At 39.7% G+C, this 20,826-nt stretch overlaps 1 protein-coding gene across 1 annotated transcript in view; it reads right to left on the minus strand.

The window, feature by feature from the left end:
* The window catches only part of ASXL2 (ASXL transcriptional regulator 2), a 69,595-nt gene extending 55,502 nt beyond the window's left edge, over positions 1-14,093 (minus strand). Inside the window, exon 1 of the mRNA XM_087717400.1 lies at positions 13,809-14,093. Coding sequence (XP_087573526.1) covers positions 13,809-13,865 — 57 coding nt within the window. The 5' untranslated portion in view covers positions 13,866-14,093. The remainder of the gene's footprint in view (positions 1-13,808) is intronic.
* Positions 14,094-20,826: the final 6,733 nt, after the last annotated feature.

Raw genomic sequence — 20,826 nt, forward strand, 5'->3', positions numbered from 1 at the left:
TTAGACTAGAAATACCCAGTTCCTGCAACCATGTCATATATTTTAGCCTTCAGAGCAGTAATCATCTTTGTTACTCTTCTCTGCACTCTTCCTAGATTTTTTTTTTTTAGAATTGATTCCCCATCCCCACTATTCCTACTTTTCTCATGAGTAAGAAAGAGGAGCTTGTGACTGGAGTCCCACTTGCTAGGTCTTTGGATTCCACGCCAAACAATTAAATTTGCTTCAATCTGCTAAAATATGGGAAATATTAAATAAAGCATTTTTGTATGCCCTACATTGTGCATTTTTAACTACCTTCTCAGCTCTAATTTAGTTGCAGCTAGACAAGTCATCCCAGAAACAGGAACAGCCTCTATTTCAAAAGCAAACATTCTCAGACAGGGAATGATATATGTTATATGATGGAGAGCAGCTGATTAGAAATGATATTCTAGCATATATAATATGGCCATGTATACTTGAAAATACATTTTGGGAGAAGTGCTAATCTATAGCAATACCTCACTGTCTTTCATTAAATTAAGGTTTTTAAGATTTCTGTGTATGCCTGAAAACAAAATGCTGCTGCTTTAGGAGTCACTTTCATTTTAATGAATGGATTCCACAGAACAGAATGTTTTTTTTAAAAAACTTGCAAGAAAGAAACCAAGGGGTCATTATCAGGAGACCTTTCAGGCACAGCTCACTTCTCCTACCAGATAAAAATTAGAGACCAAACAATACAAGCACTTGAATAGATTCACATCAAAAGTAATAGTTTTTCAGGCTTACTTGGTTAGATACTTTTGAACTTTAAAAGCATCAATATTTTGAACTACTGTATATACTCAAGTATAAGCCTAGTTTTTCAGCCCACTTTTTGGGCTGAAAAAAGCCGCCTCGGCTTATACTCGAGTCAGTGAAAAATTTGCCCGAAATGGAGGAGAAAAAGGGGTGGGGCCATGCCGCTGGGTGACACTCGTGAATGGCCCGGTGCCCCTGTGAGTTTCCCCTCCCTCTGTGTCAGTTTGCCGCGCAGCGCGCACCGCACCATCCCCCCTCCTCACGTTCTAATGTAATGCAGGGCTGTCTTACGATTCCCCTTCCTCCCCCTCCTGCCGCTCTGCAACGATGTCCCACCTCCTCCTTGTTATGGCAAGCAGCCACATAGCGATGTCCCACCTCCTCTGGTACAGTGATCCAATGATAGGAATCACTGTGCTGTGTGTCATAGGAGGCGGGACATCGCTGCCGCGGCTGCACGGGACATCATCATCAAAGCGGGACATCAGCATCATGAGGTGAGTGAAGTATTTCATTGAATACACCGCTAGTTTACTGTTTTTCTTTGAAATAAATATTCAAAAACATTATTGGTATCTATTTTTATTTTTGAAATTTACCGGTAGCTGCTGCATTTCCCACCCTAGGCTTATACTCGAGTCAATAACTTTTCCAGTTTTTTGTGGTAAAATTAGGTGCCTCGGCTTATATTCGGGTCGGCCTATACTCGAGTATATACGGTATGTCAAGAGCCAAAAAGAAAGTCAGTCAGGAAAAGGGACAAAATTAGAAAAATTTTGCATAAATCTATGCAAGCAATGATGGCAAAGGATCTTTGCTGCTGTATTTTGGAATATCAGAAATTTCCAAAAGTGACTGGCTCTTGAAGTCAGAACATATACAATATGTTATAGCAACCAATTCTTAAAGTCAGCGAATAATTAGAAGTATATAAAATATGGTGAAATTCAAATGTTCCAGATCTAAAACATCGTATTTCAAGGTTGAATGATTTGTAATAAGATTAGAATAGCACATTCCAACTTTAAATAGGACATTTGGGATTGTATTTTACCTTTCTAGCTCTATCATTTCTCTTTTGGGGATTGAAATATTTTACCCTCAAATTGTTTTGCACATCTTTCCCTTCCCTACACAAGTCAGAGACAATGACATCAAAATAGATGAATTTAGTTGGCATTTCTTTTACTAATTTCTCATATGGCCTCATTTCACCCTAAAATGGAAACAGTGACCTCCAATTGTTGCAAGAATAAATATAGGTCTAAGTGTTTGTTGGTATGCTATTTTGCTACTGTAATGTGATTTCAGATTAAAGACATATCATTGAAAAACAGCACAAGGTTATGATTTGCAATGTCACCGACCTCTGGAACTGGAACCAGTTCAATAGTTCAGTGCCACTGCAAATCTGTATTAGTCAAAAAATTCTCTTACCTTCAGTCTTTTACAATAAGAACTCATATACACTTTAAATTATGGAACTTGCTAACAATAGACTTGATCAGGCAGCAGCTCTTTAAATCCAAATTTATTAAGCAGCCTTGGCCAAAGGGCTACAAAGATTCATAAGCACTGCATATTGTTCATCCATCTACATTTGCGTATCTTAAAATCATAAGACACCTCAGAAGAGTACTTCCTTCATGAATGTAGGAAATGCCAAAGACAAGGGAGCAAAACTAGTCCTGTCTCTTAAGAGCAAATAGGCAACTCTCATCTTCTCTCCTCCAGCTAAGCCATACGACTCTGCTTACCTTACTGGTTATGTGCTCGATTCCTGGAATAGAATAATACCCCACAGGGACACCTAATTGTGAGACATGTAGCATATAAATTTAATAAATGATTACATTTTATTTAGTTTATAACTATGGCTATAAGAGGAAACACAAAATAAACACAGACATCGGAGTTAAACATGTGTAACAACTATGGTATGTGTTGTCTACAGTTTGCTGACTAATTTCAGAAGTCTGATTTCTGAAAAGTCTGCGTAAAACTCTTTTTTGATGACAATGACTATGTTGTAGTAGCCAAGGTATACTGATTTGAAAAGTCAAAATAAATTAATAGTTGTATTACACAGTACTATATGACAACTATGAATTCTGTAATTTGCAGAACTATACTGTACTTTTCAGAGTATAAGATGCACTTTCCTCCTCCTAAAAGAGGGTGGAAATGTCAGTGCATCTTATACATCGAATATAGTTATTTTTTGCTCCTGAAACCCTGCCCAGCACATCCCAGTTTTGCCAAAAATGGGCCTGTTTTTCACAAAAATGGGGTGTCCATAGCGTTTGGGAGGCCTGTAAAGTGCTTCTGGGATCTGGAGAGGGCAGAAATAGGATGAGTGGGGGGTTTGGGAGGCCCACAGAGTGTTCCTGTGGGTCAGCCCCGCGCACGTGCCCTGCCCCCCACATGCACGGCAGAGACCCGACAATCAGCTGGCTGGCAGGAGGAGCGTGCACATGTGCAGCGGAGCTGAACTGGGGTGGTCTTGATAGATCTAAAAAGGTAAGCAGAATTGGTTCTTCTTAATAAATTGATAGTGGACCTCCTAAATAATCTAGGTTTACAAGCTAACTGAAAAAACTGAAAGATATCCAAAAATAATCTAAAGACAAATAATTTCCACACCACTCCACCAAAAGTTGAGTTGAAGGCAATTATACTTTTATCTACCCATGCTTCAGGGCCAAATATTTTCTACATCATTTATTGAGAAGGCTGCTCCAATCCTGCTTTAATTAATAACTTTATTTGAATTTTTCTACCTACCATTTACTCTATGTTCAGTCCAGACTACTACTGATTAAATGCCCAGAACATAATTCTTGCTCCTCACAGAAGAGGCACATTAATTAATGGTACATTCAACTTGTTCTACTTTCCCCTTATCAAAAAAATGGCACAGCAGAAATGATCATAAGGCATAAATTATTTCCTTTTTAAACCTTCTCCTTACTCTCAACCTATTTGTTGTTATACCTTTGTTTTGCAATTTGATTCTCATTCTCTCTATGCAACCAAATCACCTCACTCATTTTGCAATCAATTCACATTTATCCAGTACAGAACAATATTTCTCCTTTTACCACAATTTGCTAAGTACTCCATTCCTATAGCATTCAAATTATTTCTAGTTTTTTTCCCTTAGGTAAACACTTTTTTCCACATAACAAAATGAGAAAAGGATACTTTTATTTTCAGGCATTTTTGCTTTGAAAACATTCCTTCTTCACAACAGATCATATACTGCCTATTAACTTTCCACCAGTATTTGATTGTCTTAACATTTCTCCATCCATTTTCCTATGCCAACATTCTACGCAAGCACTTGTTTTCACCATTTACATTTAATCGACAAATGTTCACTCCATTTTCCCCATCAAACATAATTACTTTGATTTTTGATAGATTTTCAGATCCATATTTCTTGCTGCATCAGACAAACAATCAAACATTTGTTGCAAATTGCTCAAATTCTCACAATGGCATTTTAAGTATTCAAGTATCAGAATATTGTGAATAATCTTTCACAACCAATTCAGCTCTACCATCACTGTAAGATTCCATATATATTTATCCACAAATCAATTAAACAAAATAATGGACGTCACACATCTTTCAAAACTCTCTCTTCAATCCTGAATCATTCCTTTAAGTATTCCATTTATTCTAATACAATACACATGTAACCATACACTCTTATTGCATTGAGAAACCCAAGATGTTCCACAACTCCATGTATATACAAAACATTCTATAATTCAAGCACTTTGACACACTTTTTATAAATCGATCATCATCCAATAAATTATTTCTCATATTGACATAAGTTTTCAATGACCTTTAGAAGATCAAAAATGTGATATGCAGAGATATTATTGTAAACTGAAATGGACAAAAGTGTTTACAAACTGACATTGGCAACTTCAATGTACCTGCTGGCAGCTCTGCATTATCAGTCCCCCAACATGAAATCTCTCCCAAACTCAATGAGTATTTCTCTAAGCCTGGACATCTCTCTTTGTGACCTCAGGAAAAGGCACAGCTCCTTTAGAAATTGCCGACAAGTAGAATTAGGGTGCCCACATGGGATTTTAGAATCCTTGCCTACTTTGGATCAAAAAATTACACGTACTTTATAACTATTTTTTATTTGTTTGATTTCTTTACATTCTAAGTCACAATTTCCTATAAAACCATTATTATTTATTATATAGATTACCAAACTAACACAAAGTACTAATTTCTGTTGCCCATCATGGCTTTGGTAAAAAAAAAAAGCTTGCATTTCACAATTTTAAGCAAGACAGAAACTCTATATTTACCAGTCTTAATTAACCAGTACCACATTTAGCATTCTGTTCTTACTCTGGTGAAAGTACTAGTAATTTCTAGCACATTTGACTGTATGTCACAAGCTTGACTTAAGCCTAGTTTTACTCCAAGATATCCAAAATATTTTATATAAGCTAAGATTACTACTGTACAATACTACTTATAAGCCATTATATCGTTGCCATATTTGCAATATACTGACATATTCTCTGGATGCATTAAGGAAATTAAAGACTTTCACAGTTTCAATAATACTGTTATTAGTAGTCTGATGCTACAAATTCTAGGAAGGAAGCAACTGCTGTACATGAAGTCTGAAAAGACAAAAGATCAACACTGAGATTCAATGGTTTAGCATATTAAATCATTTGAATCTCCTACAACAAAGATGTGAAATACAGCAACTGAAGATCATCTTTGAAGATGGCAACACATCAATGCTTGGGCTGCAAACCTAAGCCTGGGCCTTGTTAGTGTTTGAATGGAAGACCTCCAGGGAATGCATGGTAGACTGGGAAATTGGCCAGGGGAGCAGGGAGAACTTCCTGGAAAAATGCAGTGACAAACCGCTGAGGGAAATTTTACATTAGAATTCTAGACTGCAGTTACATAAAAATTAGCAATGACTTACCTCAGGTTCACAGGAATGGCCTAGTAATGTTTCTAATTTCTTTTATTAAAAAGATGGTGCAGGTGCTCTACTGAAACAATTAGCTCTTCTGAAAATAAGTTTAGATGTGTAACCAAAAGTATAAAAGATATTAACAAAAAGATTTGGGGTTTGTTTTCTACTGCCACTGATTTCCAGAATGACTCAGGTGCACAGCCAGATCTCCTGATCTATTAGCAGTTCTATAACAAAACCTCCTGGGAAAAAATGTTTCTCAATTCCAAGAACTAATTTGCGCTGAGAAGCCTCCTGGCTACTCCAAAAGAAAAACATTTTACACATTTCCTGGACCTGGCCTTTTTAAAAATGTAACTATAATTTCTTGTGTGCGCTTTACTTACATAAAACTAGAGACTTGTATATTTTACTGTCAAAATAGCAAAAAGCTAATTGCCAATGGAACAGTTGGGAGTAAAAGGAGCTCTGAGGCAGGAATAAATTAATCAACTATCATCCTGGTTAATTCTAAAAGATCAGTATACCAAATCACTTCCCTATGTAAATTAAGGTGGTGGCTATCACTGGAAACAAATAAGAACAAAATGCCTAAAATGTTATCTGTTCTTATAGGATCCTATCCAGAGATTAAAAATAACTAGAAAGTTGACTCTCTCCAATGTTGTTTCTTCTCCTACTTTAAGGTTCAATTAGCTCCAATTGTCTCAGCTTTCAGGTGTAATATGACATTTTAAGACTTTTTAAGGCTTTGGTTACTTGCTTTCCTATATGTCCTCCTAATTCTCCCAGTTTCTAAATTAATTCTAATTTCACTTGCATTTTATTCTTTATTTTAATATTTTTCTTAGTTGCCTTGAGAACTTTTTAGAATATATGCAAGAAAGAAAACAGCAAAGGAGTTTAAGTGGCAGTCCTACCCAAAATGCAGCATAACTTGTGTACCTGGTGCATATTATCCAGTCTACTATCATGAATTTATTAATGTACAATTAAAAGAAAAAATATTTAATTGCATTTTCAAACTTGTGGCCTTTAGTAGTCTGTTTAATCCTGTGCAATATCTTCTGTGGCATGCCACAGGGTCCAGTACGCTCTCCAATCCTGTTTAACATCTACATGAAGCTGCTAGGTGATATCATCCATGTCCACAAGTTGAGGTATCATTAATATGCAGATGATACTGTACTTTAAATCTCCACCCCAGGTGCCCAAGCGATGCTGTTGCTCCCTCTCAGGGTTTCTGGAAGCTGTGGGGGTCTGGATGGGAGACAACAGGCTTTGGCTGAATACTGGTAAGCCTGAGTGTCTTTGGCTGCATGGAGCTTTAGCAGAACTAAAGACACTGACATCTTCAGTTCTGGATGGGTGGCACTACCCCGGACAGATTCAGTCCACAACTTGTGGGTTCCCTTGGAGTTGCAACCCCTGTTCGAAGAGCAGATAACAGTCACGGCTAAGAGAGCCTTTGCACAACTTCTGGTTGTGCACTAGTTGCAGCCTTTCCTGGATCAAGAGTCCCTGTGCACAGTCATTCATGTTCTGGTCCTCTAATGCTTAGACTAACGCAATGTGCTCTACATGAGGCTACCCTTGAAAAGCATTTGGAAGCTTCAACTGGTGCAGAGAACAGAGGCGCAGGGTAGTTTCTGGGAACTGTAGAGTGGCCAATGTTGTACCGCTGTGCTGCAAGCTGCATTAGCTGCCAGTTTGCTCCCAAGTGCAATTCAAGCTGTTGGTTATTATCTATAAAGCTCTGCATGGCATGGGTCCAGGAACTGACCCACCTCTATGGGACAGACCCACTCCACCCAGACCTGCAGAGGAGGCATACTGCGGATTCCGTCAGTCAAGGAATTCTGGCTGGTGAGGTCCAGGAGAAAAATCTTATTTGCTATGGCCCTGGCCCTTTGGAACATCTTCCTGCTGAAGTGAGATTGGCTCCCATTCTCCACAAGAGCCTGTAGACCTGGCTGTACCAATTGGCTTGGAGCCCTAGTGGGGGAATATCACACTGGAAATGGTTGATCAACTAATAGCAGTTCCCACTCCCCACTTTAAATTTTGTGCCTTTCCTCCCCATCTTTTCATTTTAGTTATAATCTGTATTTTCATTGTGATTTTATACATTTTTGTGTGAGAGATGGGTGGCAAACAAATCAAATCAAATCATAATAAGGATTTTCTTCAATGTTTATATTCTTTCCCTTCCCTTCCACACTGCCATCACCACTATCTCAGTGGATAAAAATTAAGTTGGCATAAGGACAACTTAGTCAGTTTGAGATGTTTAGTGTGCCTTCTCTCAAATAGGAAATGAAGCTCCAGCTGGCGGCAATGTAGCTGCAGTTCAGAAGAGAAGAAGGTAAAAACTCAGATAAAGTAAATGAATTTTTCCACAATCAGTTGAATTAGCTCCTAAAGTACTGAAGGGACTAGAGGAAATTATCACAAAACTTCTAAATACAATGTTTGAAAACTCATGAAAATTGGTGAACAAATGTTTTTTTAATCTTTAAAATATGAGAAGGGAGGTCCAGAAAAATTACAAACTTGTCAGTTTGATATCTATACTGGGCAAGGTACTTGAGCAGATCATAAAGCAAGATGCATACCCATTTAGAAAAGAATAGAAAAAAAAGATACAATGGATTAGCCAAATTAACCTGATCTTATTTTTTTACAGTATCACAGGTTTAATACACAGAGAACGCTGTGGACAGTGTACCTTGAACTCAGCAAAGCATTTGAGAAAGTATCTTGATAGCTACATTAGCAAAATGCTAAAACATGGCCTCTACTGTATAATGCAAATAGATTCATAATTGGCTAGATGACCACACCCAGAGAATATTCACAATGGCTTTCAAACAGTGTGAAGATTAGTATGGGGTGGAATGACAAAACATCTTGTCTATTCCTTGTACTATTCAACATTTTTATTAGTGACCTGATTAAAAAATGACAAACAGGAAAAGAATTTGATATTCGAGTAGGCTACAAGATGAACATGATTCAACAATGTAATCAGCTGTGAATATAGACATTATATCTGGAATTGCGTTCACAGGAGGCTAAAGTCCAGATTACAGGAAGTGTAGAACACCTTCTCTGACCAAATTCTTTACATTGGGAATACTGGATTCTGGGTATCACTGAAAAGAACAGTGACAAATTGGAGTGAGTTCAAAGGGGGCTACCAAGATGTGAGCTGTCTGGAATCAAGCTTTGTGAAGAAACATATATCTATTTTACTCCACTCAACAGTGGGGAGATAAGATAGTAATTACAAAAGATGTGCATATTTTTCACCACCCCAGAGAACAGGGCCAGAACCAATGGATTAAAACTACAGCGAGAAAGCTTCAAGTTTAGGGTTAGTTAGGAGGAATTTCCTGACCGTACAAGCTATCAGTCAGTGAACTGGATTGTTACATAAAGTGGTGAATGGCCTTTGCTGGAAGTCTGCAAACACAAGCAGGATACTCATATCTGTCAGAGAAGTTGTAGAGGTTGCAGCACTGAAAAGAGGGTGGATTGTAAAGGTAGCATACTATTAGGTGAGAAAGATCAAGTCCACAAATGAAAGTCAATTTCACGATTGCTAAACATAACTATGCACAGGAATCCTCTCAACTAATGGTTAGCATAGATCAGGGTTGCGTTTGACCTTGGGGAGCTGGGTATGTGTGGTCAGGATGGTCGTGGCCAGTTCGACGTCATTTGTGCTGTGGGCCCTTGTGGTGGCCCAAGTGTTCTGCCAGTGAGAATGAAGTTTGGCCTCCCAAGCTTCGTTTTCACTGGCAGAGGGTTGCAAGAGGCTGTTGGAGCTGGGGAGGGCCGCATGTTCTGTTTTCACTGGCAGAGACACCATAGGTCGGTCCTGTGCTGTTTCCAGGGAGGCCCCAGGGGCCACATCTAAGCACCCTGAGGGCTAGATCTGGTCTGCAGGCTTTGAGTTTGACACCCCTGGCATAGATTGATAACAGTTAAAAGAATTCAAGAGAGGACTTAGTTCACTTGCAACTATGTAGGGATTTTAGACTGATTGCTCTTTTAACTCCACCCCCAGGTTCTGCTACTCCTTCTATACCAGTGATGGCGAACCTTTTGGGCACCGAGTGCCCAAAATGGAACGGGTGCAGGCGCACCACATACCCAAGGACCAGGTGGCCGGTGCACACATGTGAACAGGCCAGCCGATCTTCAGGTTTCTGGGGCTCCGGCACACACAAAGATCAGCTGGCCGGCACACATCCACATGCCACAAACCAGAAGAGCAGCTGGCGATGGCATGCATGCCCACAGAGAGTGCTCTGCGTACCATCTTTGGCACACGTGCCATAGGTTCGCCATCATGGTTATATACACACCGTTTAAAATCTTCTATCAAGCAGTTCAAATCATCTATAAAACATCATCACATGGATATACACAAAATAAACAAATGCTTTGTTCCAAACTCAGAAAACCACCCTATTCAGAATGTTCCATTAGAACATTTCATATTTCATGTAGCAAGTATTTAGAAAGAATGAAACTCAAAATATTTTGACTGTTCTGACAAGGAAACAATGGAAATTTGAGATAAGGTGCTTACCCCATAGTTTTGTAAGGGCTACCAAATTAGGTAGTCTTATAGCCCAGCCTATATAAAATTGCCAAAGGTAATGATTTAAAAAAGAATCCCCATAGCACACAAAGGAAGCAATATGTAAGCTCACTTCTTGTGGCTTTTTCCTACATTAAAGCTGGTCACAGAATTGAACCTAGCAAATAACAACAACGGATTCATTTCAACAGATACGTAAGAGCCCCCAAAATTCATTTCTTTGCATAATTTTAGAGAACCATAGAGACAACCTTGCAGATTGAATACATCAGTTAGCAAAGAGGAGTTAAACCCAGGAAAGGAAGAAAACACTAGCAACTTAAATTGGCTCTGTCTTAACTCTCTTTGGCATAGGAGGGAGGGAAAGGAAAACTATCAGGTTTTTATGATTCTATTAGTATAGCCTATATCAATAAAATTGAGTTATAGAATTTTACCTGGAATTTGTTTTCCAGATAAAGCAAATGACAAGTGTTCTGTACAAATTTTAGAGATTCAGAACTGGGTGATTCAATTATATTGAACAAAGGCGTCAAACATGCGGCCAGCAGGCCAGCGATAGGCTGAGTTGTCCCGTGGGGCCATGCTGCCCTGGCCCCCCTGGCCATGCCAACCCAGTTGGCCATGCCAACCAGGTCGTGCCCTCCCGATCCCCCAAGGGCAAAGAAAATCCTGATATGACCCGCAATGGGATTGTGTTTGACACCCCTGATATAGAACTAGACAATCTGTTAGGTCACTGTCTTAAGAGATATTTCCTTACTAGATTCCTCAATGCCTTCAACAATGGCAGAGCTTCTAATGTACTTGAAAAGTTTTTTAAAAATCAGGGAAATATTGCGAGATGTATCTGCCTTGAAAATAGCCCATGTTGAACTGTCTAGCAGAGTCAAGCATCAAGCACTGACCACAGGAAATATTTTGTAACATTTTGTATTGTTTTATACATGAATTGTTTTATAAAATTTGTTAAATTACAATTCCATTGGAATCATGGGATCCGGGATTTATATGCATTCTGGAGTCTCAAATTTTTAGTCCATGTGGGATTTCTTGGTTCAAAAGTTGTTGCCCTACAATACAACATTTCACCCAATTTAAGAGTATATAGATGTTATTATCTTAAACTTCTAGTCTGCAACTATGGAAACATTCAAATTAATTACAGATCTTCTATGCCATTTATATAGACTCATACAGTATACTTTATCAGTATATTTTAACAGTGTGAGGATTTTATTTCAAAGCTGCTTTGAGTTCCTGAGCAAAAGGTAGAATATCAATCTAAGAAGCAAATAAAAATAGCCAGTTTCTTGTAACAATAGACTGCAAAGTATTTTACTGAAGTTTGAACTTATAGGATATTTAAAATATTTTCATTTAGGAACATGCTTCACCATTCCTAAAAGTCACTGATGTTTGTTTTTACAGAAAAACAGGATGATATATGTGCAACTACCTTATTTATACACGTTTATAACAAAATGGCATTATACAGACAGCATATAAACTATCAACAGCTAAGGCTAACTTCTGAATACTCAGTATTAGGAAGCCTAAATTCAACTGTGATTTAAAAGCATTCATATTTAGAATCTGGGAAAGAAAAAAAGATCCACTTGAAGTTACCATATTACAAAAAACACCGCATTTTAATTTTGATATCAAAGATTAAAGCTCCCAATATCCTCGTGTGTGTGTGTGTGTGTGTGTGTGTGTGTGTGTGTATGTGTGTGTGTAAAATTTAGATTTTTCAGCAGAAACAAAGAGCTAGAACTTTTATGATGATTTGCACAAAATCTTAAATATGTAACTATTAATTTTTTAGCTGTGTTGTATGCCCCTCAGCGCTGCTTGTTTGCGAGATGAGTGGCTATATAAATTGATTGATTGATTGATTGAATAAATAAACAAACAAACAAACAAACAAACAAACCTATACACACAGATTGACATTTTGGGAAGTTAAGGTTTCCCTAACCTTTCAATACTAATGTGGGCGTGGATATTGTTTATTAATAATACAAAGCTGCTAAAATATTGTTTCATTATTAACTGAATAACAACAAATGATGAACAACAGCTGAATAAGAACGAATAAAATTACTCCATCTAGATTAGCCCTATCTATACTGACAGTAGCTTTTCAAGACTAGAACTCCTTGTTAAAACAATCAATGGAAGACAGAATCTGGGATTTTCCCTAGCCAATGCAAATCTTCTGTCAATGAGCTACAGTTCTTTTCTTGACTGTATATGTAACCTTTCTGATTAAGAGTTGTTTACTAAAATGAGGTTTATGTGACTTTTCATGTTATCAACAAGACTGGAAACACAGAAGTGTATTTTACCCAGAACTAACTACAAATTGCTGCTGAGAATCATTTGATGATGAGATGGATGGCATATAGATTTAATAAATAAATTAAATTAAATGTATACATACCAAAAGGATTAAGGTTTAAAACAAAGTTTGAATCAACTGCAGAAATAAGGTATAAAATGATTTTTTTAAAAATCAGGAATCAAATTGATTCACAGTGATTTCAGATGCGGAAACACAATCTTTACTTGCTTGGCTCATTAATGAAATAATTAGAATTTCAGAAGGCATGTCATCTGAATTTCTAACGTTCTTATATAGTCACAAAACAGCACCTTTTATCATATTTATAATTTATAATGACACATATACAAACTTTCAGATGTAGTCTTAATGACATGGAAGTAATCAGCTACCCTGCCAAATCATTCTGGTAATATGATTACCATGATGCACTAGAAAATGGGAGGGGGGGTGTTTGTTGAAAAACTTTGGTATTAATGTCTCTCCAGCAACTTTCAACTAAGCTAACCTTTGGTTTACTGGAAACCAATGAGAAATATGGGTATATCTGACACAAAACACCAACCATTTTGAGCATATGCTAAGAGATCTTTTCTAGCCTTGAAAGCAAATGTGACTTTTCTAACAACAAAGAGTGATCTTCATCCAGTGAGCCACAGTTACCTGTTTCTCCAGAGAGGATGGAATATTTGGCAAGCAACAGCTGTTTTCCCATCCCAACTGTCAGATCACAGAAATAGAGGCGGGTTTTTAATCATTTACACTTCAAAAACTCGTTTTAGTACAAAGATTTGAGGGCGGCGCAAGGAGATGGGGGGGGGGGGAGGAAAGAGTTCCTTGTATCTTACTGCGGGTCTTCCCAATCATCCAGAATGCTGGACTACAACTCCCATCACCTGCACCTAAACATGGAGGCTGAAGACGGTGGGAAGTGAAGCCTAACAGCTCCAGAGGCCACTGCCTGGAGGAGAAACCGCCTAACAGTGACGAAGGCGCTCAAAGAGAGAGAAAAGTAAACTTGATGCCACCCGTACCGTCCGTCCCCCCCGTCCGTCCCCCCACGCCCAGCCCAACCCAACCCCGCGTACCGTCCTGGCGGCCTCTGCCCAGGTCCTGCCCTTCTTCTTGCGGCCCTTTTCCCTCATGGCAGCTGGCTACTGGCAAGAGCCGAAGAACCGATGGAATGAATGAATGAAGGAAGGCACGAGGGGAGGGGGCGTGTCCGAGGCCGGTGCGGGGTCTCTGCCGCGGGAGGGGGAGGAGAAGGAAGGGTTGGCCTCGGCCGCTACTTAAATCCTGAGTCTCGCAACGCCCGCAGCTACCCCAGCCGCCATGTTGGGAAACCTACAGTAATCACGTGACAGTGCCTCCACTTCTCCCCCTCCCTCCCTCCCTCCTCCTCTTCGGCCTGCCCGCCAACTGACCGCGTAATCCCGCCCACTGCCAGTGTAGGAAACGGGACGGAGGTGGAGCCAAAGGGTATTGGTGACAGGCGGCTCCGCCCTGCAGCGGGGGAAAAAAGGCGTTGAGAGACAGATGCGCATGCGTCGTGCTGGGGTGACGGGAAAACGCCATAGTCGTGGCCTTCCACCCAGTGTCGTAGGTTTGGATTGCCTAGGGTAGTTTTCTAATATTACGCATGCGCACCGTCCTGGGACGCGTTTCACCGTCTGGGGAGGCGTCGTTACAGACGGACTCCCTGTGGGAACTTGAGTGTAGAGTTTCTGGATGTTAATTGCAAGCTCTTTAATCGGGTCTCTTCAGTGCCCGGGCTTTCTCCTGTTGGTGGCAGAAATGAGGCTGTTCGATATTGGCTACACTCCGGTTGCTATGCTGTCCGTATCGAGTCTCAATTCAGCAGTTTCTCGTGGAGTTACGTCCGCATAAGACATTATTCAGGGCATCACTGAGCCCTGGTTTATAGGATTGATTCGACCCACGCTTATTTGGCACGGCAAGTTAAAAGGAACAAGGAGAATAGAAATAGAAATATATAAAAGAAATAATAGAATAGGAAAAAGAATAGAATAGAAATATATAAAAGAAATAATAGAATAGGAATAAGAATAGAATAGAAATAGAAATATATAAAAGAAATAATAGAACAGGAAAAAGAATAGAATAGAAATATATAAAAGAAATAATAGAATAGGAATAGAAATATATAAAAGAAATAATAGAATAGGAATAAGAATGGAATAGAAATATATAAAAGAAATAATAGAATAGGAAATAGAATAGAATAGAAATATATAAAAGAAATAATAGAATAGGAATAGAAATATATAAAAGAAATAATAGAATAGGAATAAGAATAGAATAGAAATATATAAAAAAATAATAGGAAAAAGAATAGAATAGAAATATATAAAAGAAATAATAGAATAGGAATAGAAATATAGAAAATAAATAATACAATAGGAAAAAGAATAGAATAGAAATATAGAAAATAAATAATAGACTAGGAATAGAACAGAATAGACTTCGGAGGTCTTCTAGTTCAGGGATCACCAACATTTTGGACTTCAGGGACCACTACATTCATAATTTTAAATCCCGTGGACCACTAATATGATTTTTTAATAAAAGATAAATAGTATTTAGTGTACTGTATATACTCGAGTATAAGCCTAGTTTTTCAGCCCACTTTTTGGGCTGAAAAAAGCCGCCTCGGCTTATACTCGAGTCAGTGAAAAATTTGCCCGAAATGGAGGAGAAAAAGGGGCGGGGCCATGCCGCTGGGTGACACTCGTGAATGGCCCAGTGCCCCTGTGAGTTTCCCCTCCCTCTGTGTCAGTTTGCCGCGCAGCGCACACCGCACCATCCCCCCTCCTCACGTTCTAATGTAATGCAGGGCTGTCTTACGATTCCCCTTCCTCCCCCTCCTGCCGCTCTGCAACGATGTCCCACCTCCTCCTTGTTATGGCAAGCAGCCACATAGCGATGTCCCACCTCCTCTGGTACAGTGATCCAATGATAGGAATCACTGTGCCGTGTGTCATAGGAGGCGGGACATCGCTCCCGCGGCTGCACGGGACATCATCATCACAGCGGGACATCAGCATCATGAGGTGAGTGAAGTATTTAATTGAATACACCGCTAGTTTACTGTTTTTCTTTGAAATAAATATTCAAAAACATTATTGGTATCTATTTTTATTTTTGAAATTTACCGGTAGCTGCTGCATTTCCCACCCTAGGCTTATACTCGAGTCAATAACTTTTCCAGTTTTTTGTGGTAAAATTAGGTGCCTCGGCTTATATTCGGGTTGGCCTATACTCGAGTATATACGGTAATATAAAAAATGCAAATGATTTTTCTGCGGCCCACCAATTTTTTCTTATGGAGCACCAGTGGTCCACGGACCCTCAGTTGGTGACCACTGTTCTAGTCCAACCTACTGCTCAAGCAGGAAACCCTATACCATTTCAGACAAATGGTTGTCCAATCACTTCTTTAAAACTTGGAGGAAAGTTGTTCCACTGGTTAATTGTTCTCACTATCAAGAAATTTTTCCTTAGTTCGAGGTTAATTCTCTCCTTGATTAATTTCCACCCATTGCTTCTTGTTCTGCCTTCAGGTGCTTTGGGGAATAATCATTTTTGTTGCTCTTCCCTCCATTATTTCTAGAGCATGTGGATCAAACTAGCTGCATCACTTTGCCATCATATGACATTTCGTGATGTTTTTTCCCATTCACGGAGCTGAGGTGGATGATGCATCCGGACCGCAGGCCGCCAGTTTGACCCTTGTTCTAGAGGCTCAACATCTTCGATGCTGTATTCCAAGTGTGGTCTTATCCAAGGTATCATAAAGTGGTATTAAGCAGAGGTGGTATTCAGTTCTGAATAGGTTCTGGAGAACCAGTAGTGGAAATTTTGAGTAATTCAGAGAAACAGCAAATAGGCTGGTCCCACCCCCGCTGCCTCCCAGCTGATCTTTTGTTGCCCTGAACAGGAGAACGGAGCTGGAAAGCAGATTAGTGGGGTGGGGAGAGAATGAGGATTTTGTGGTAATCTTCCCCTGCAATCCCCACCAACCCATGTCACACCCACCAAGCCACGCGCATAGAACCAGTAGTAAAAAAAATTTGAATCCGACCACTGGTATTAACACTTCACATAAACAGTACCACAGTTCAAAGGGACCTTGGAGGTCATCTGGTCCAACCCCCTGCTCATGCAGGAGACATGATCTTGATTCTATCCTTCTGTTAATACAGCCTAGAACTGTATTGGCTTTTTTGGCAGCTGCAGCACACTGCTGGCTCATAAAAGCCAGTTGGGTGACTTTGGCCCGTCACCGTCAGTCCAATCCATCTCACAAGAGTTGTGGGGAAAATAGGAAGCGGGACTATTAGGTATATAAGCGGTTTGAGTTGATGCTTTGTTCGTGTGTATTTTTATTTATCATATTTAAGAACCGCCCATGTCCCTCAGAGGGTCTCTAGGCGGTACACAATTAAATATTTAAAAACTTGAACGGTGTGTTAAACGTAGTTGGCAGACATTTGGCAAGCTAAGCATACTGTATTTTTCAGTCTATAAGACGCTCCGGACCATAAGACACACATTAGCTTTAGAGGAGGAAAACAAGAAAAAAAATTCTGCCTGTCTCCAGCGTCCATCCGATATTCATCTGGCTAGCGTCTTTGCAGCAAAGAGCCTGCTCAGCTTCAGCATGTTATTGTAGCCCCAGCACATGGCTTGTCAAGACTCTGCTCCATTGCACCAATCACCGGTTAGCTGAGTGACAGCTGGATCCCGGACTCCTGTAACCCCGCTGATCAGCCGTCTGGTCAACCAAAAATGCTGCCATTGCTGCCTCCTCCGTGTCTGCTGCCTCTGCCGGGAATGCTGGAGCCTTTGCTGATGAGCAGCTGATTGCCAGTTGGATCAGCCTCCTGGAGTACCATCAATCCCTGCCACCTATCGCCGCCACTGCCTATCGCTGTGCTGCCATTCAGCATCTTATAGATCAAATATTGCAGCAGGGGGGAGGAGTGTTGGTGCCCTGCTGCCTGTCACCGCCGCCACCATTCACCGCCACTGGGGAATGCTGGAGCCTTTGCTGCCGAGCAGCTGATTGGTGGTTGGATCAGCCTCCTGGAATACCACTGATCAGCTGTTCTAGGCGGTGGGGATTGCTGCTGCCGATCGCTGCCACTGCCTATCACCCCCACCGCCATGCAGCAGTGATTGGCAAGGCAATCCCCATTGCCTAGAATAGCTGATCAGTGGTATTCTGGGAGGTTGAGCCAATTGCCAATCAGCTGTTCAGCAGTGAAGGCGCCAGCATTCCTCGCTGGCAGGGAATAGCGGTGGCAGTGATGACAGGCACCAACCCCCTTCCCCACCCCTGCTGCAATATTCACGCTATAAGACGCACAGACATTTCCATGCATTTGGGGGGGGAGGTGCATCCTATAGACTGAAAAATATGGCAATTTTCAAGAACAACCTCCCCCTATGTGTGAAAAGTTTTTGATCAGTGTGTTCTGCTCTAACATGCTGGTGAAACTTGGACACTAACCTCACAATTGACACAAAAGCTACGAGTGGCGCAGCTATGGAAAGATACATACTCGGCATTACAAGAGAAGATAGAAAGACCTGCACATGGATTAGAAAACAAAAAGCATATGATATTATCAAGAGAATAAAAGAATTGAAATGGAAATGGGTTGTTTAGATAACAAGAAGAACTAGGTGGACCAAGGCAATCATAAAATGGATCCCACTCAGTGGTGGGTTTCAAAATTTTTTGGAACCTCTTCTGTAGGTGTGGCCTGCTTTCCGGGTCCACTGGTGGAACCTCTTCTAACCGGTTCGGTAGATTTGACGAACCGGCTCTACCGAACTGGTGCGAACCAGTAGGAACCCACCTCTGATCCCACTTGATAAAAACATCCATGAAGGAGACCTTTCAGTTCATAGACAATGACTAAAATGATGATATATAGATATATATAGAAAGAGATTGGTTATAAAAAAATTCTCAGTCTCTTTTTTAGGCAAGGGCAGGAAATGATCCAAGAGTGTGAAAAGTACTTTAATACCATAAGAAGTATTGTATCAGAATCTTCAAATCTTCCTTGCATCAAAATATGCCTAACAAAATTAAGATAGAATTGTTTCTATCATAACTCTATCATAAGTAGCACTATTTGTGGTGTGAAATTGGTAACATCAAGCATCCATTTATTCTCTAAGGCACTAACTTGATGTCAGAAAACAGAAAAATATTTTTTTGATCCCAACTCCACAGAAGACAGATGGTCATATGTTCCTAGTGCGGAAGAGTTTTGCTGCTGGATATGGTCCTGGCAGTAATGTTGACATTTCTGAAGCTCTTGGTATAGGAGACTTCTACATTTTAAGCCAATTTATTTGAAAAATTCATGTGGCAAGGGGAAGTTACAGGGTTTTTTTTTAAGTACTGCCTTAAGGCAGAACTTTGAACTCAGTTTCCTGTGATTAGATTAGATCAAAATGGCTGCCATTTCAGAATTACCCTAGCCCAGTTCAAATTATATCTGCCACTCATTAAGATAAACCACCAATCTTTTTGCATCCATAATGATAATCCAGGCTTTGGGAGCCAAAAGTGGCCCTTTTGTTATGGATAGATCACCAGCTTGAATCTGGTGGAATCCCAGGATATGCTAGGAGGGACGTTACTGAATGACATTGTTACCGAAATCTTAATGGAGAGCTGGAATAATCTGGCTCTTGACCAGAAGACTCTTAAGCAGTCTTTGTGTGTTCATCAAGTGCATGAGTTATGTTGATTTACTGAGGAAACATTGGAAATTAAGCATGCTAGGGGAACCTGTGAAAAAACCCCAAACTTTCTGCTTTTCTCCACAGATAGACTATCAGAATGAACCGCCCATGCAGAGCAAGAACTGGAGGGGAAGGACATTCCCACTACAGAGCACATGAGCTAATTGGAGCAGAAACATTGCCGACAATGGAATGAAGCATGGCAGACAGACTGCTTAGCACAGCAAGAAAATGCTACTTTAATGTGGAGCAAGAAAAGAAGGGTGGAGAGTAACCTTACAGAGGTTGGATGTGAATTGAGAATAATGCCTTGCATCATTTTGTGTTATTGCGTAAGTTTGTTTTATGCACCTTGAAGATGTGGCCACTGTATTTGTCCTTCTACCATTGTTCTTCCTTTATATCCAGCTCTCTTAGTTGATACTAAATAGCTTTAGTATGTCAAATTTTCATTTACTAGCCAAGGTCACCTACATATTACAGGAGATAACAGTTCTTCGATGAAACTGATTTTGTGCATCTCCTTTCACTCTGGCTTCTGGCAAAGTCATGGCACAAAAGTGGCATGAGTTTCCTGGTGGACAATCTCCTAAGGAATTATGAAAGGAATACGATGTTCCTGTTTGTGCTACTAAATGTAGCACAAGCGACTTTTTATACCATCAACCATGTTAGAGTTGATGGCATGACTTTGTCATAGTTCTGATCCTCTGTGAGGATAGATTTTAGAGGGTAGGAGGAGAATATTGCTGTACTTGCAACTGCATTTCACAAAGCCAGAAAAATGGCATAATTCACTAAGAAGATTAAGTATGTTTTGTGAATGCAGCCAATATGTCACACTCATTTTTTTTATTTTGCAAATTTTATTTTTATGCATTTTTATTGTGTATTTCTTTTTCTTCTTTTTTTTAGCTTTAGGTACATTCTAACTTATTATCTATTTCCAAATGGCTGCCTGGTAAGTAACAGGAACATGAAAGCAGAATCCCACAAAAGTAGCAAAACACACCAACACTGTAGGTTAAGTGAGAACTTTCATTTGGGTTTAAGATATGAAAAATGAGGAATTCTATTTGATTCCATTTTGAACCAGTTCATTCAATAGCTATATTTTTTATTCAGTTGACCTAATTCATGAATTCTATGGGGATTAAATATATTTTCACCAATTATACTTTTTAATCTGCAAAGCACCACATTTGCAATACAGAAAGACCTTTAAATATGTTTCTGGTAAATGATATTTTCTATTTGATTTTATATAGAAAATCTAGGCTGAGGGGAAGCTAATATCTGTTGGACCCGGTCACTGAATGA

Source organism: Thamnophis sirtalis, unplaced genomic scaffold (assembly GCF_051295495.1).
Source record: "Thamnophis sirtalis isolate CommonGarterSnake01/CBP01778 unplaced genomic scaffold, rThaSir2_p1.2 scaffold_6, whole genome shotgun sequence".
In the NCBI taxonomy this organism is placed as follows: domain Eukaryota; kingdom Metazoa; phylum Chordata; class Lepidosauria; order Squamata; family Natricidae; genus Thamnophis; species Thamnophis sirtalis.